The sequence below is a fragment of the Puma concolor genome, chromosome B4 (assembly GCF_028749965.1).
Source record: "Puma concolor isolate L17-30 chromosome B4, mPumCon1.1.hap2, whole genome shotgun sequence".
Classification (NCBI taxonomy): domain Eukaryota; kingdom Metazoa; phylum Chordata; class Mammalia; order Carnivora; family Felidae; genus Puma; species Puma concolor.
In genome coordinates this window covers 126,297,478-126,314,800 of record NC_141673.1, presented here as the reverse complement: position 1 = coordinate 126,314,800, position 17,323 = coordinate 126,297,478, and the positions used below count along the sequence as shown (strand labels likewise).

The window sequence follows — 17,323 nt, the reverse complement described above, 5'->3', positions numbered from 1 at the left end:
CAAGCCCCACGTTGGGGGTACAGATTACTTGAAAATAAAATCTTCAGAATAATTTAAAATTTTAATAATTGTTGGGGCACATGGATGGCTCAGTCGGTTAAGCGTCTGACTTTGGCTCAGCTCACGGTCTCACGGTCTGTGGGTTCCAGCCCTGCATCCGGCTCTGTGCTGACAGCTTGGAGCCTGGAGCCTGCTTCGGATTCTGTGTCTCCCTCTCTCCCTGCCCCTCCCCTGCGTGTGCTCTGTCTCTCTCACTCTCTCTCAAAAATAAATAAACATTAAAAAAATAATCATTGTTAATGTATTTTAATAAATAATTTTATTTTAAAATTCAATATTGATTAATACTGCCTCTACCAAAACCGTCCAGAATCATGAGGAATCAACTTGATGAGGTCGTTGTTGTTTTGAGTAAGATAAAAATGGTAAAATACTTACCATATCGAACATTTTAATAAATGTTGGCTCTTATTACTAAATCTGTTGAATGTACAGCACAGAATCACCAGTCATTTAGACCCTTTGCCTGTAGCACTGATCTTCATGTGGCTCACTGTAGCCCTCATCTTTGTGGCTTTATACTTTACAAAAATGTAATCGAAGATACAGTTGACCTTTGAATAATGTGGGGGTGAGGGTAGCCAACCACCCACACAGTTGAAAATCTGCACGTAACCGTTGACACCTCCCAAACCTCACTGCTAATTGTGTGCTGTTGACAGAAAGCCATACGGATGACACAGTCAACTACCACATTTTTTGTATGTTCTATGTATTGTAGACTGTATTCTGACAAGAAAGTAAGCTAGAGAAAAGAACATATCGTTAGGAAAATCGCAAGGAAGAGAAATGACATTTATAGTACCGTACTGTATTGAAAAAAAAATACCCCTGTATAAGTGGATCTGATCAGTTCAAAGCCATGTTGTTCAAGGGACAGCTGTATTTCTTGTGAGGAACCATAGAACATTATTATTTTCAAAATAAGTAGGAACCATAATTCCACAGAATTCTTAGACACTTAAGGGAAACATATGGTCTTTAAAAATACATATATATAAATTCTTCGAGATTGGAAAAGACCCAAAGAAAAAAATCCAGATGCCATTTGATTTCAGAGAGAGAGAGAAGTCTAGAAAGCATTGCTTTGGCTCAGTGGGTCCTCATTGAAAGGTATTGAATATCTCTAAATCCTAATTCCTCATTTTTAAAGTGTTCATATTAATACCTACTTCCAGGATTGCTTGGACCTGAGTATATGTAAATTCCCTTAGGCCATGCCGGTCATGTAGTAGATGATCAGGAAAAGGACTTCTGATTCCCAGCCCCTTCTGTAGTCTTGTGTGACCTCAATCTCTTGGCCAAGATGGTCAGTCTGCTAGGAAAAAAATTTTCAGTGAAATGGAAAAAATGCCGTGCGTTTCTTTGATCGTGATTTAACTTTCTTTTTTTTTTTTTAAATTTTTTTTTTTCAACATTTATTTATTTTTGGGACAGAGAGAGACAGAGCATGAACGGGGGAGGGGCAGAGAGAGAGGGAGACACAGAATCGGAAACAGGCTCCAGGCTCCGAGCCATCAGCCCAGAGCCTGACGTGGGGCTCGAACTCACGGACCGCGAGATCGTGACCTGGCTGAAGTTGGACGCTTAACCGACTGCGCCACCCAGGCACCCCTGTCGTGATTGAACTTTCAATCTGAGAGAACATTTAGAATTTGGAAGAAAAACGAAGTAAAAAGTGAAGTAGATGGTTTGTTCCCCCTCCATTTGTGTCTGTGCAGCTTCAGGTGGCCAGGTTTTCCCTTGCTCACAGATTCCCTCCTGCAGAACCTTCCAGAATGCTTCCGCCTGGTGAAGAGAAGGACCACAGCACGGTGTTGTTCCAGTCGCCTGGTGTGGCTTGCTGAGGGAGAAGGCAGAGGTCCGCCTGTATAATCCGATTTCATCAACTCACACTAATCACTACTGATAGTAGCAAAATTTAGCCTGGATCTGCTTGGTTAATCTAGATTGACAGGAGGTAAAAGAAAAGGGACGCAAGGACACAGAAACAAAGGGAGGAGAGCCAACACTGATTTCCAGCCTTGCTCTTCCATCTGGGGCTTCTAAATTGCTCCCCCCTGGGGCTTCTATTTTTCTTACCTTATAAACAAATGTTGCTGGTTGTTAGGAGACCAGCCTTTGCACGGAGCAGTTTTAGCCACAACAGGTGCACTGTGAGTCTCCGGGACCACGGAGAGAGCAGTTCCTCCGTGAGGCTGCGCAGAAGGTACTTACAGGTACACATTGTACCTGAGACTATGTATTATTTATTGAAACTGAGCTCTGCATTCTCTTTCTCCTCTGGGCAGCCCTGGAGCCAGGCGCCTCCTAAAATGGATGCCACCAGCAGCTAACCTTGCAAGGTCTCCTAAGTGCTTACTTTCACTATTCCCCTTGCTAGTGATTGCAAGCCCTCACCGGCAAGCTTTCCATTTAAGCTTGGGGAGCAACTGGGAATTGCACTTCAGCAGCTGAGGGAGGAATTCCTCTGTGATTTTGGACTTTTCCACATGGATTCAGGTGTTGTTTTTTTAAGGAAGTAGCCCACTGCGGATTTTTGCGGCTGTAGAGAAGATAACACATGTTGCGGCTCCCGCCTCCACATACGGAGTGATTAAAGTAGTGATCTGTTATGTGTGTGTTCACATGCTTAGTCCTGAGAAGAAGAATGGGTTACCTGAAGGTCATCTTCGTTGTTACTTATGACATCCGTGTCTGGCAAACCAGGGAACTTTTTGCATTTGGGTAACAAAGACATTTGGAATATACTCCGTTGGATTTTCCATGTTGGTGAAACTGTTTTTGGCCACCTCGATACTGCAGGTTGCCATGCTAAAACCACCTAAGGGTAAAAATGTCTCCTGGGTAAGTAGATACGATTTTATATGTCTTAAGATATAATTTGAAAACTGAAAGACCTCTCGTGGTTTCCTGTCAGTAGAAGTGTTTGGGAGACTTTCAGAAAGTGTTCGCCTTAGAGAAGCGTAGAAGTGTCTTTATTAGTGTTAGGAATCCTTTGGCAAAAGCCTGGCGGTGTGCTTGCTAAAATATGGACGATGACAGGTGTGCTTGCTAAAATATGAACTATAACACATGTAAACTCTCGGTTCGTCTTGCCACTTTTAAGTTGCTTCGGATTCACATCTATACCCAGAATTTAACATGCATCAATGCAAGGTCAAGGCTGGTTTGAAGATGTTTTTAACTGTTCGTGCTCAGTAAAGATAACATAGATTGATAGTATTAAGTCAAATTTTACGGGTAGGATGTGCAGAGTTTTCATTATTTGGGCCTACCGTTCCCGTTTTTGTCCTTCGAAGCGCGATAGCAATAGTTATTTCTCAGTTTTACACGTCTGATTAAATTCTGTCAATCAATAATGGACACGTACGAGGAAAATTTAACATTCCAGGAATAACATGACATGTTAATCCTAATCAAGTTTGACTCTTGAATGTTGTTTCAAGTTAGTTTCCTACAAAAGTACAAAATATATTATATTGAGCTTAAAATAATGAGAACAATCTGTAAACTCTTAAACAAGTGGCTTTCATTCTCTGCTATCATGTTTAGCGAGCTTGATACATTAAAATTAACAGGCAAATGGATTCCCTTGTACTCTCCGTATAAAGTTGGGTCTCGAACACCAATGTTTTTAGCCGGCACCGGCACGTGCAACCCAACCATATTCATTGCAGACTTTATTAGATTTATGATTGTGGTCTTTGCTTAAAGTAACTCGGGGAAAATAAATGATTCTATTTTTACTGCCTTAATTTGAAATCTAGCTGATTAGGCCTTTCTTTCTTTCCATGAAAGAGCACAGTACATACTTGAAAATGGTGACTGATTTCTTTTCTTTTTTTTTTTTTAATAATTTTTTTTAACGTTTATTTATTTTTGAGACAAAGAGAGACAGAGTATGAACAGGGGAGGGTCAGAGAGAGGGAGACACAGAATCTGAGACAGGCTCCAGGCTCAGAGCTTCCAGCACAGAGCCCGACGCGGGGCTCAAACTCACGGACCGTGAGATCACGACCTGAGCCGAAGTCGGACGCTTCACCGACTGAGCCACCCAGGCACCCCGACTGATTGCTTTTCTTGACGGTTGTTCTGTATACTACTTAAGGAAAAGAGCTGTATCTTAGTTTGAAACACAATTCCCCCCATTATTTCAAACAACTGGCAACATTTTTTGCCAGTTGTTCATTGTCAGAAATTAACATTGGTATTCTTTGTCTCAATGCTCTTGCCGCTGTTGGTTTTTCGTCTCATCCCAGTATAACCAAGGGGTATGATTCACAGACTCGTGGCCTATTCACTGAGTTTCTTTCCCACTCTGTAAGGATGGCTCCAGCAGCTAATTCTGATTTCCAGTTGGGTCTCTGCCACTTTCTCCCAGTACGTAAACACCAAAGAAAGGAGTAGTTGCAAAAGTATATCCCCTCCCTCCTCCGATTAATCCCTTCGAAAAGATTATTTCCCCCAAAGCAGTGTCTGCCTAATGGGGTGTTTCTGCTGTGAGGGCAAAACTCGAACCATTTTATAAGCTTCGATCACCATCGCGTCTGGTTTCCTTCAGACTCAGTTATGCCAGTATTTTGTTAAAAGTTCAAGTTGTTGGCTAAAAATGTAAAAACTGATATTTTAATAGAGTCGGGATACTTGTATTTTCTTAGGTTATAGTTTTCGCTGTCTATTCCACTGTATAAATGTATAAATGTCACTGTACCCGGGCTTGTCAGAAGCAAAGTTTAGGAGTTGAATTACTGTTACATACAGAGAATATAGTAATTTGGTTCGTGTGCGCTGATTGTGCGGTGAACCAACACTGACTGTTCATTGGTGTTATGAAATGACTTATTTTAAATATAGGGCACAGACAGACACCTTTGGATGTTGACCTTCGCTTCGGATTTAATCAGTGTGCTTGTTTTAGGCATTGGATGACATTTCTCTGGGTTTTTTGGCTATGTGGAGGGAAATGTATCTGGTAGTCCTGCCTTTGCCATTGGCCACTTTCCATTCGAGCATTTATTTAGACTTGAAGTCAAGAGAAGAATAAAACGATTCATCTCATCTGAAACCAAACAGGCAACCTCTCTTTGGAGAGAGTGGGTCTTCTATCTCTCTCCCCCTGGTTCGTCTTGAGTATTCCTTAGATATGCCTTGCCCCGTCTGGTAAACACGAACACGTATTGCCAGATATCACAATCCGTAGGGAAACGCCACTTTCTTTTTGTGGGGCGCCCTCTAAGGCAGTATGTTTCCTGGGCACCTGCTCCTATCGTTCCCGAGAGTTTCCCTGGCTCTAAAATGAGTAAGAACAGCAACTACCTGCTTCTCTTGAGATGTGAGGGTTAGCAGGTCCTTTTGCTGTGCGGGTTCGACGATCATTCCACAAAAATTTACTGGACGCCTCTTCTGTGATATTCTCAGCACTGAGGAAACAGCAGTGAATAAGATCCTCAAAAATCCCCGTCTGCCCTGAGCTCACATTTTAGTGAAAGGAGACAGACAAAAAGCAAACACATAAGCACTGTGCGATGTGGTGAATAAACTAGAGCAGGGACTGGCTTAGAAACTGCCAGGAATTGAGGGGGGGGGGGGGGTTGCCAATTCCTTGGTCAAACTATTTGAGCAAATACTTCAAGAAGGTAACAGAACCAGCCATGTGGGAATGTAGGAACCAAGTATTCCCAGCAAAGGAACGTTCAGGTACCAAGGTCCTGAGCAGGAACGTACCTGGAGTATGCTAGCATGGCTGGGCTGCAGGGACATTCTTAAAATTGCTTTGTGCCTCCTGTATGCACTTTTTATATCTTTGGTAACTGTTTCACAGGGGATTCCAGGGCAGATCTCAATGCCTCTATTCAAATCTCAGAGACTGGAGGTATGCAGAGGCTTCCTAGGACAGCAGTCACCACACTTGCCAAATAAAGGTTACAGACAGCACAAAGAAAGGGGAGGGAACGGATCATCATGGCACATTCATGCTTGATAGAACATGTTATGGCCCTTTTTTTCCCCTTTGGTTCTTTATTTCCTTTTTTTAAATTTATTTTTTTAATTTAAATCCGTTAGTTAACATACAGTATAATAATGATTACAGGAATAGAATTTAGTGATTCATCACTTACGTACAACACCCAGGGCTCACCCCAACAAGTGCCCTCTGTCTTGCCCATCACCCATTTAGCCCATCCCCCCCACCCAACACCCAGCCAGCAGCCCTCAGTTTGTTCTCTGGATATGAGTCTCTTATGGTTTGTCTCCCTCTCTGTTTTTATCTTATTTTTGCTTCCCTTCCCTTATGTTCATCTGTTTTGTATCTTAAATTTCCACATATGAGTGAAATCATATGATATTTGTCTTTCTCTGACTCACTTATTTCGCTTAGCATAACACACTGTAGTTCACCCAAAAAGTGTTATGGCCCTTTAGAGTTCAGAAGTTTGTTTATTTTTTAATGTTGTTGAGAGTTTTACAAATAAGCATAATGATGTTTTTGGAGTAACAGAAATTAGAACAAATTTTAAAGTAATGTTAAAGATAGTATCTAGAGGGGCGCCTGGGTGGCTCAGTCGGTTGAACGTCCGATTTCGGCTCAGGTCATGATCTCGCGGTCTGTGAGTTGGAGCCCTGCGTCGGGCTCTGTGCTAACAGCTCAGAGCCTGGAGCCTGCTTCGGATTCTATGTCTCCCTCTCTCTCTGCCCCTCCCCTGCTCAAGCTCTGTCTGTCTCTCTCTGTCAAAAATAAATAAACATAAAAAAAAAGATAGTATCAAGAAAGAATAGGGGTGCCTGGGTGGCTCAGCGGGTTAAGCATCTGATTTCAGCTCAGGTCATGATCTCCCATTTCGTGAGTTTGAGTCCCACATCAGGCTATGTGCTGACAGCTTAGAGCCTGGAGCCTGCTTTGGATTCTGTGTCTCCCCCTCTCTCTGCCCCTCCACTACTCACGCTCTCTCTGTGTGTCTCAAAAATGAATGAACATTTAAAAAACTTTAAAAAAAATAAAGAATATTTAGGGACAAGGATTCAGATCTATGGAACACAGCTTTCCCAATGACAGTTTTTTAATAAAAATTTTAAAGCTTATTTGTTTATTTTGAGAGAGAGAGACAGAGAGAGCGCACATGAGCAGGGGAGGGGGAGAAAGAGAGGGAGAGAGAATCCCCAAGCAGGCTCTGCTCTGTCAGTGCAGAGCCGGATGCAGGGCTCAAATTCATGAACTGTGAGTTCATGACCTGAGCTGAAATCAAGAGTTGGACGCTTAACCGACTGAGCCACCCAAGCGCCCCTCCCAGTAACAATTTTTACTTTTTGTCAGGATACAGTTAGGTACACAATATGAAACTTTATTGTGGAATCTCCACATATTCTTTGACTATAAAAAATTCTTTCAGAAGTCTGGGTTTTGAGACATGGTCATGTGGGCATTTGTTCATTAAAGCTGTATGGACCCCTTAAGGCTGTAGATGTGACTTTATGCCAGACTGACCTACTTTGTTGAAAAGTTGCTCTGCCCTGAAAATACAGAAATAAAAGACCCGACTTAGGATCCAGTCACTGAGCAAACTTCCTTGTCGTTCTTTTAATTCTCAAGAGCTGAAATCAATCACACTCAAGTTTCTGACATCCCAAACCTGTGATCCCCTTTAAAATTATTATTTCTATATATTAGGTAGTATATTTCATTAGCTGCTTTTCTGTTTTTTTACTTTGTACCATAAAAAGCAAAAATAAAATTTATGTAAAAAAATGAAGGCAGGCTATAAAGGACATAAATGAATTATATTCTCCTAACAGAGTGCTAGAGATTAAGTAAGAACTCAGAACTTTGAGGTCTGCTGTCTATTTCTTGATAGAGATGCTCCTAGCAAATGCATTAAGAATGCACCGTTATTATCTTATAAAATACATGTTACTAGAAGTTAGCTAAAAGACGAACATGAAAATGAAATATACTACAAATAGGATGGCACCCTAATAGGTTTCTGACGTGGAAAAGCTATCTGTCCTCCAGCAAGAAACTCTATCTCCCCTCCTTGGTCAGTTGACTCTATATTTCATCTTATTTCCATATAAATGTCTTATTCAGGTTGTCAAGGATTCACTAATCTTCTGAGTTTTTTTTAATTAATTAATTTGTAAATTTACATCCAAGTTAGCCTATAGTGCAACAATGATTTCAGGAGTAGCTTCCTTAATGCCCTTTACCCACTTAGCCCCTCCCACCTCCCAAAACCCCTCCAACAACCCTCTGTTTATTCTCCATATTTAAGAGTCTCTTATGTTTTGTCCCCTTCCTTGTTTTGATGTTATTTTTGCTTCCCTTCCCTTATGTTCATCTGTTTTGTTAACGTCCTCATACAAGTGAAGTCATATGATATTTGTCTTTCTCTAATTTCACTTAGCATAATACCCTCCAGTTCCATCCATGTAGTTGCAGATGGTAAGATTTCATTCTTTTTGATTGCCAAGTAATACTCCATTATATATATATATATATACCACATCTTCTTTACCCATTCATCCATCGATGGACATTTGGGCTCTTTCCATATTTTGGCCACTGTCGATAGTGCTGTTGTAAACATGGGGGTGCATGTGTCCCTTTGAAACAGCACACCTGTATCCCTTGGATAAATGCCGAGTAGTGCATTTGCTGGGTCGTAGGGTAGTTCTATTTTTAGTTTTTTGAGGAACCTCCATACTGTTTTCCAGAGTGGCTGTACCAGTTTCTGAGGTTTTTTTTTTAACCTCTCTGATACATACTTAATGTCTGTCTTGATGAACTTAAAGTTGAATGGTGTTATTATGACTTTGTCAGAGATTTATCTCTTCTTGGCTTCACTTCATTAGATATATAAGTTTCACTGCAGTATCTAGACTACTGGTCTTTCAGTCAGTAACAGTTTCTGAAAATATCCAATTTTATATTTTCCTTTTTTATGCTCTGAACATATGCTGCTGTCATCGGAAATACTTCCCTATTGTTGTTTTCTCCCCTCTTTTTCCTTGTTGAGATACATTAGGTTTATTATACTTATTTCAAACACCTGTGCAGATTTTAATATTTTTCACCTTCGCTCACAACTGACAGGAAATCAGAGTGTGTCTAGTGATACAGATAAAGTATTTACTTTTGCTCATAGCCGCTGAGGTTCTTCCAGAATTTCACGTGTGGAGACAGTTTTTTTTTTTTTTGTCCTTCCTATATATTTATTTTTTAATTTTTTTTCTCTTTTCTTTTCTTTTCTTTTCTTTTCTTTTCTTTTCTTTTCTTTTCTTTTCTTTTCTTTTCTTTTCTTTTCTTTTCTTTTCTTTTTTCTGAATAGACTCAGGGTACCTGCGTGGCTCAGTTTGTTGTGTGATGGATTCTTGATTTTGGCTCAGGTCATGATCCCAGGCTCGTGGGATCAAACCCTGAGTCAGGCTCTGTGCTAAGCAGGGAGCCTGCCTAAGATTCTCTCTCTCTCTCTCTCTCTCTCTCTCTCTCTCTCTCTCTCCCTCCCCCTCCCTCCCTCCCTCCCTCTGCCCCTCTCCCCAGCTCGAGCTCTCTCTCTGTCTCTAAAAAGTAAATAAATAAAAATAAATAGATAAAGTCTATATCTAGACTTGGAAACCTGAGAGATTGTGCCAGGTGGCTTTAGTAAATACTCATTTATATAGCTTTATATAGCCAGCCACAAAGCATTAAGAAATATGTAACTGATATGAAAATTGCTGTTAGTAATTGTGTTTTTTTATATATTAAAATGTGCACCTTTTAAAAACAATCACAGTTCTCACTTACACATCTAAAAGGCACTTACACATCTAAAAGGAAACAAATCATCATTCCCTATCTCCAAACTAATGCCTATCCTCTGCTTTCCTGTTTCTTGTTTCTGTTCCTGGTGACATTCCCTCATCTACCCAAGCTCAGAGCATTGTTGACAGATTATATTCTACTTTAGAGGGAAATTCTGACTTTAAATGTTGTTTCTTGCACCAGCTGTTGGACCTTGATATTAGTAACCCCTGAGGTTTAGTTTATTCATCTGTAAAATGGGGATAATAAAACTTTCCTGGTAGGAATGTTTTTAAAATAACGTACATGAAGTACTTATCATCGTGCCAGCACTCACAAGTAATTTGTTAAATTCCACTTTGTTCCCTTCGTCCTTTTCTTTCCAATCCCGTGACTATAGCACTGATTCAGGGATCTCTTGCCTTGAATCTCCTAGACTCTGTAGCAGCCCCTGTACTGAGTGCTAAATTCCAAACTTTCTCCTCTCCAAGTCATTCCAAATATTTCTACTGTTCAGTAAGTTCCCTTAAACCCAGATTTCCATCCATTCTCCAGCAGACCAAACCCTTTATGGATTCCTCTCTGTCCGTTGAGAAAGTTAAGCCTTCTTGAACGCAACCGATTCCCTTCCCAGAGAAGACGACCGAGGGGTCTAGAATTGCAGGCAGGGCCCTCTGTCACCCCTCATCCCTGGCTTCTTTGTCTTGTGTTTGAACTGTGGTCTTAGAGCTACAGTGAGCGTCCAGCTGGTGGAACTTCTCTTCCAGGGTTCTTGCTGAGCTAATGTCTGAGTGTAAGGGAGAGATTCAACTCCACTACATGCAGAAGCTTCACATAGGTTTCCCTGTGGGGCTGGCTCTCTGCCTGGGTGTTCCTGGGTCTGAAGATCAAGGCCTGGAGGTCGATGAAATACGGGTAAGGAAAATCAAATAATTACCCCCGAATCACATAGTGATATGCTGAACTATTTCCTTTTTCTATTTGGTGAGGGTTTAAAAACAGAACTCAAGCAGGTGCATGAAAGATACCATTAAAATCTAAACTTTAGGGGTGCCTGGGTGACTCAGTCAGTTAAGCGTCTGACTCTTGATGTTGGCTCCGGTCATGATCTCACGGTCATGAGATTGAGCCCCACATGGGGCGTCACGCTGAACCTGCAGTCTGTTTGAGATTCTTTCTTTCCCTCTCCCTTTGCCCCTTCCCTGCTCATGTGACCTCTCTCTCTCTCTCTCTCTCTCTCTCTCTCTCTCAAAAATAAATAAATAAATGTGACCTTGAAAGCACCAGATCCAGACCAATAAGAAGGGGTGACATTTCTTGGGAGGAGGTGTTGATCTGTGTCCTAGTTCATGTTAGACACCACATCTGAGGCACGTAGAGCCCGGGCAGGGGAGGACCAGTTGTGAGTCGTGCCCTGAAATCAAGAGATGACGCCATTTGCCGTGGGTGATCAAGTCACAGTGTGCTCAGAGGAGTCTGAGTCTGTGCCCCGTTGGAGGTTTTGCTCCTGCAGCCCTTACTTGGCAGCCCGGTGGGCATTAGCTGCCTGGACCAGCAGAGACCAGAGAGACCTTTCAGCCGGGCAGCCCCACCGCCTCGGGAGAAGGGCGGGCAAGGCAGCCCTCCTTCTACGGAGACGGAAGGGAGAGCAGAAGGAGAACAAGGATGGGTTGCGTACTTCTGAGCTGGGGAGACTGCTGAGTGGACTGTGGGGGGGGGGGGCGTCCCCTCTCAGCAACTAGACGGTGACACGTTCAGGGATGCCGCCTTCGGGGGGAGAGGGTCGGAGAGACTCTACCGCGGACGATTTCAAATTAAGCTACTAAGTACCTATTAACCCCGTTTCAGGGATTTGGTCAAACGAGGGTGTGCAGAAGTCCCAAATCGTGCCTGTTGCCTCACAACAACGATGACCAGTGACTTTTGTTTCCCCAAGTGTTGTGGTTTGGACAGCAGATCCCGTGGTCACTCTCAGTTTCCCATGGGGCGTGAATGGATGAGTAAAGAGGAGAGCAGTGGCGGGGAAGACCGGGAAGGTCCCCGCTGTCCCCGCAACAGACTCTGCTGTGAGTGTTCTCAAACCCAAGGAGGAGGGGAGGGGGCATACACCTGTGGCATCCGGCAGGGACGCATCAGCTTTGCGGCTCTGGGAAGGTGAACTGATCTTCTCAAGGGTCCCTTTCTCTTCCTGCAAAATGGGGGATCGTGACACCCACCTCACATGGTGCTCGTAAGGATTAATCCTAAGAATCCAAGGAGCGTGTGTCCCGGAGACCAGAGATGTCACAAGAACAGTGAGACAAGCCAGGCTACTTAAAATCACCTCTGGTGCCCATCTAGAATTCCCAGCCTGGCCCGGAGGCATGTCTGCATCGAGTTTCAGTCGAAGGTTCTGGCCCCGTTCCCCACCATTTCCACAGATAGAACCTCTAGCGCTCTGAACACATGAGCGTCCGTGCCGCATCCGTGCTTCTGTTCCTGCTGCGCAGCTAACAGGCGGACACCCACACCCCTGAAATGAAATTGCTGCTACTTCTGAACCAAGTTTAAAACCAAGTCTTATGCGCAGAGGTCACGTGAAAGAACAGAGATCATCAGAATTACTCTCCCCACGTATACGTGTAGCCCTTGTGTAAAGTAAGTCTCCATTTATGCCATTAAACCTAACAGAACAGGGGCGCCTGGGTGGCTCGGTCGGTTGAGCGTCCGACTTCTGCTCAGGTCATGGTCTCACAGCTTGTGGGTTCGAGCCCCGCATCGGGCTCTGCGCTGACAGCTCAGAGCCTGGAGCCTGCCTCGGGTTCTGTGTCTCCCTCTCTGCCCCTCCCCCACTCGCACTCTGTTTCTCTCTCTCAAGAACGACTAAACATTAAAAAAATTTTCAAATAAAAATAAATAAATAAAAACCCTCACAGAACGTACCGCAATAAATGTCAAAAGTCCAGGTGGTTGATTAGGTCTTCGATAACTAACACGTTTAAAATGCCGTCGAAATCTGTTCGTTTTTATCATCACCGATGACTTCTGGGGGGGGGGGGGAGAAAACCCCGCAGAGTATTTAGAATTCCCTGGGGAAGAAGGAGAGACCAGATTTCTCCTAAGGACTAATGCCAAGCCAAGCAGATAAGACAGTATAAGCCAGGAAAGAGCACTGTTTTAATTTGCAGTCGGCCACAATATCGAGGTGAGAGGGAAACTATCATAACGTGGAGGGAGACCCCACTGCTTTCAAAAAGAGAGACTCCTCTTCAGGAGGGCAAGCGAGTATTTCTCTCCCCAGGGGAGTCTGAGATTTTCGTCTTGGCACAGTTTGCCAGTTCTTAGGTCTTCAGCTTATGATCTTATTAACTTCCCAAGTCAAGCCAGGGGAGCGAAATGGGCTGCCTCGGCTGTCTTTGGTAGCAGGACGGAAAGCGCTGGAAGGCGGACGGAAGCGTCCTCGTGTCGCTCCCACCTGGTTGAACAAGCCTCTCCGGGTAAATCCAGGGCACCTCCCCGCAATGCGGGAGAAGATGCACATACCTCACACTTCCTGGGGCCCCAGAAAATAACCCAGGGGAGGCATTCTGACTGAAATTAGCCTAGCCTTCGGCAGGGCTGGGAGTGGAAACGTCACCAACCCATCGAAGCAGGAGGGAGAAAGGGCACTGCCACACTTGTCTCAAAATTACCGTCGTCGGGCGTCCCGGCTTGACACAAGAGAAATCAAAGTGGAACCACTCCCCGGAGAGTCAGTGCTGACCGGCCTCTGAGGCCCGGTCCCAGCCATCCACAGGACCTGCGCCTTAGCAGCCTGGGTCGCTTGGTCGGCCTGGAGCCATCTTAGTGCTTTGCCCACGTGAACGGCGGCAGCAGCAATAGCAGTGAGAGCACATATTTTTAAATGTGAGTGACAGGTGGGGGTGGACTTTTCTAGACTTGCAGGCAGATTGCAGCCTGGTGCAATCTGGGCTAAGCATATCTAGCCTGCTTTCTCCGCAGAGCTCTCCTACAGGTCCGTATCTATAAGCAGGTGTCCTTTCTTTTCTTTTCTTTTTAAGTTTATTTTTATTTATTTTGAGAGAGTGAGAGAGAGAGAGAGAGAGCGCAAGCGGGGGAGGGGCAGAGAGAGAGGGAGAGACAGAATCCCAAGCAGGCTCTACACTGTCCGTGCAGAGCCCGATGCGGGGCTTGAACCCACAAACCATGAGATCATGACCTGAGCTGAAGCGGAGTCGGATGCTCAACCGACCGAGCCAGCCAGGCGCCCCAAGCGGGTGTCCTTTAAACTCGGAAGCTCTGTGGGGTCGTTCTGGGGTCATTCGTCCCGCAGCGGAAGTCACAGTGAAGGGATTCAAGCGAGAGGCTTGTTGGCCCCTCGTGTTGCCTCCAGAGAAAAGGGATCAGAGAGAGCTTATTTTCATTTTTGTTTTGTTGTAAAGTCTGTTCGGGAGTACAGGCGGAAAAGCAGGGATGTGAGAAATGTTGGAGCGAGGGAGAAAAAAGAAAAAAGAAGAAAACACATCTCAGGGCCACACGTCTCTGATGACAGACTTGCTTCTTTGCAGGAGAGCCCGTACCGAAGTTTGAGAAGCTGTAACAGCTCACAAGACTATCTTCACTTTCTGCCACTTTCTCAATAATCTGGTTAAAAAAAAAAAAAAAAAAAGAAAATACTGTAGACATGTCACAGGGACTGCCTGTTGGGGCCGGCTGTCCGCTGGGGGCACATCCCAGCTCTGCCCTCGACCAGTTGTGGCGCCAACACCATATGGTCACGAAGATGGGCTTCTCCCCTGACCGATGGGGACAGTTACGTCTGTCCTACCCAGCGCCAACAGTAAAGAGCAGAATGCTCCCTGGGAGAGAGCCTTCCCCTAGAGAACATTATAAGCGTGCGACTTTATTAAAACGAGATTGAAATTCCGTCAGTTGCTAGAAGCACGATCGGTGTTCTAAACCCAGAATTGCAAGTCATGGTGGCAGCGGGCAAGGACGTTTCTCGGAACACAGTGGGCAGGGGTGTTACCTCAGAGGCGGGAACGAACTGTCGCCTCCATCGCAGAGGCTGGAGTGTAACAAGAAGGTATTAAATACATTTGTTTCAAACACCGGCTTGTGAAGATTGCTTGTTTCCCCAGATTTCCAGGTGAAGGATAAATCTGTGCTCATTTGCACCATTTTTTCCCCCCTTGTAACCTAAACCTGTTAATATCTATATTCAGCAAAGCTGGCATGGTTGCCTGGCAACCTGGCTTAGTGGGTTAACAAGGCACCAAAGCAAGAAGTGAAACGCGGCTTACAAAACCGTGATTTATGCTGCCGCGGGACAGAATTTCATCCTCCGCGTGGTGTGTGTGGACTTCCATTTTCAAAATACAAATAAGCCTTTCCAAATGTTAGCCCAGGGCTATTAGGAGTTTAAACATCATGGCATGTTAGGCAGCATTTCAAGGTAGTGAAGTAAGTATGGAGGAGACATTTCTCTCGGCTCGTTCATTAAAACGGGGGGTCTTTGTTTTGTTTTTGTTTTTGTTTTCCTTGTAGGTCATCTTATACTTTCCACTCTCACTTTTCATTTCCGCAGCAGGGAGACGTATACACATTGTTCTTGGAATACGAGGTGATGGAAATTGAAGTGTCAAGGTCCGGAAGTAGAAGTTTAGGGTTAGTTACTGCCAAACAGCTATTTTTGTAAAGTGTACAAGGGAGGAGAAAGAAAAGTGAGTGAAAATGACTTTTCTTACGCAGATTTTTCTACCCTTCCGCCTTTATACACTTTCTTTTCCTATATTCTTCCCCATGGAGACTTTATCACCTCTAAAATTAAGAACAAGGCAAGCCTTTGGAGTAAAGCACAGCAATATCCTCTACTTCGTGGACCAGCTAGGCAATGTGGCCGCATCAGAATTTGAAAGCTAAGATTGACGTTAGCCCTCGTTTTATTCTGTTACTTGTTTCAGAGTTCAGGTTGTATTAGGTAAATTCAGTATTCAGAGGAAAGTAAACTAAAGGACTCGGAATCAAATCCTTTTTGAAATAAGACAAGGGAATTATAGAAGATAGGACAAATAACCAGGGCTCTGAAGATGTGGGTAAGTCCGACAAGGATGAGAACAGAAGACTGATAGACTGAACTTGGTAATATCTGCGGTTATCAGCACGAATCCTCAAAATCTGCCCTGAGAATATCTCTTCATATTTCCTACGTGACGGAGGAAGCCAGTCTTTCATTATTACTTTGCTATCAAATGGTCATTTGTATCCGTTTGACGCTCTTCTTTCTTTTATCCTTATTCTGTAGTTGATACGAATCGTGGTTTCTCAAGACAAAGTGGACGTCCAGATTTTATGCAAAATCTCCTAATTTGCAAGCGCTGACTTCTGTGAAAACAAACAACCTCAAGACTCTGTAGGCCAGACAGAACGCACCTGGAAGCCAAAATATGCTCGGGGTTGCCATTTGTGACTCCTGGTGCAGGGGAAGAATAAAAGAGGTTGATGGAGGAATCCTAAGGAATTCTCACATGTGCAGAGGATACAATAAAAAGTGAGGGGTTATCAGGGAGGTAGGACAAGGAAGAAGATCGTGCATAATGCAATAGTAACTATGGATGCAGAGGATTTCAGGACAAAGAGAGGGGGTATCCATTGGGTCAAAAGTGACTTTAGCAAAAGGGCATTTGTGATCTTAGAAGAGTTCTTTCAAGGGGTGGGTGACGGTCAGGCACAAATGCAGTGAGTTACAAGAAGTGGGACAGGGATGAAAGCAAAAACCAGCAAAACGAAGCCTATGGTGTCCAGAAGGTGGAAATAGGCCACAATCACTTGGAGGGAGGGAGTTGAGAGACGATGTGAACATATTTGTAGACAGAGCATAAGTTTCTGGAGCAAGTGGCAGAAGAGAAGACCAAATACAGAGGACTGTGTGGAGCCTGGGTGGCTTAGTCAGTTGAGCATCTGACCCTTGATCTTGGCTCAGGTCATGATCTTGCAGTTTGTGAATTCAAGCCCTATGTAGGGCTCTGCACTGACAGTGTGGTGCCTGCTTGGGATTCTCTCTCCCCCCCTCCTCTCTGCCCCTCCCCTGTTCTCTCTCTCTCTCTCTCAAAATAAATAAGAACTTTAAAAAAAAGAATTTAAAGGGAAGCAGAACACAAAAATGAAATATGTAAAGGTTTTGTGTGTGTGGAAATGACATAAATTTTGAATTGACATTTTAGGGGCACCTGGGTGGCTCATTTGGTTGGGCGTCCAACTCTTGATTTTGGCTCAGGTCACGATCTAAAAGGTTGTGGGGTCGAGCCCGCATCCGGCTCTGCACTGAGCATAGAGCCTGTTTGGGACTCTCTCTCTCTCCCTTTCTCTCTGCCCCTACCCCACTTATGCCTGCCCTGTCTCTCTCAAAATGGATGTGTAGATTTAAAAATAAAATAGATCAAGAGAGAGAATTGACATTTTAGTTGACATCTTGTTTAGTTGACAGTAGAGGTGAGGTACTTG

At 44.0% G+C, this 17,323-nt stretch overlaps 1 protein-coding gene across 8 annotated transcripts in view; it reads left to right on the top strand.

The window, feature by feature from the left end:
• CACNB2 (calcium voltage-gated channel auxiliary subunit beta 2) overlaps positions 1-17,323 on the top strand; it is a 393,564-nt gene that overhangs the window by 152,381 nt on the left and 223,860 nt on the right. The window contains exon 1 of one of the 8 annotated variants that reach the window (XM_086714812.1): positions 1,707-2,907. The exons of the other annotated variants lie outside the window; for them this stretch is intronic. Within the exon in view, the coding sequence (XP_086570938.1) occupies positions 2,827-2,907 (81 nt within the window). The 5' untranslated portion in view covers positions 1,707-2,826. Of the gene's footprint in view, positions 1-1,706; positions 2,908-17,323 lie in introns of those variants that run through there. 8 annotated transcript variants of the gene reach the window in all.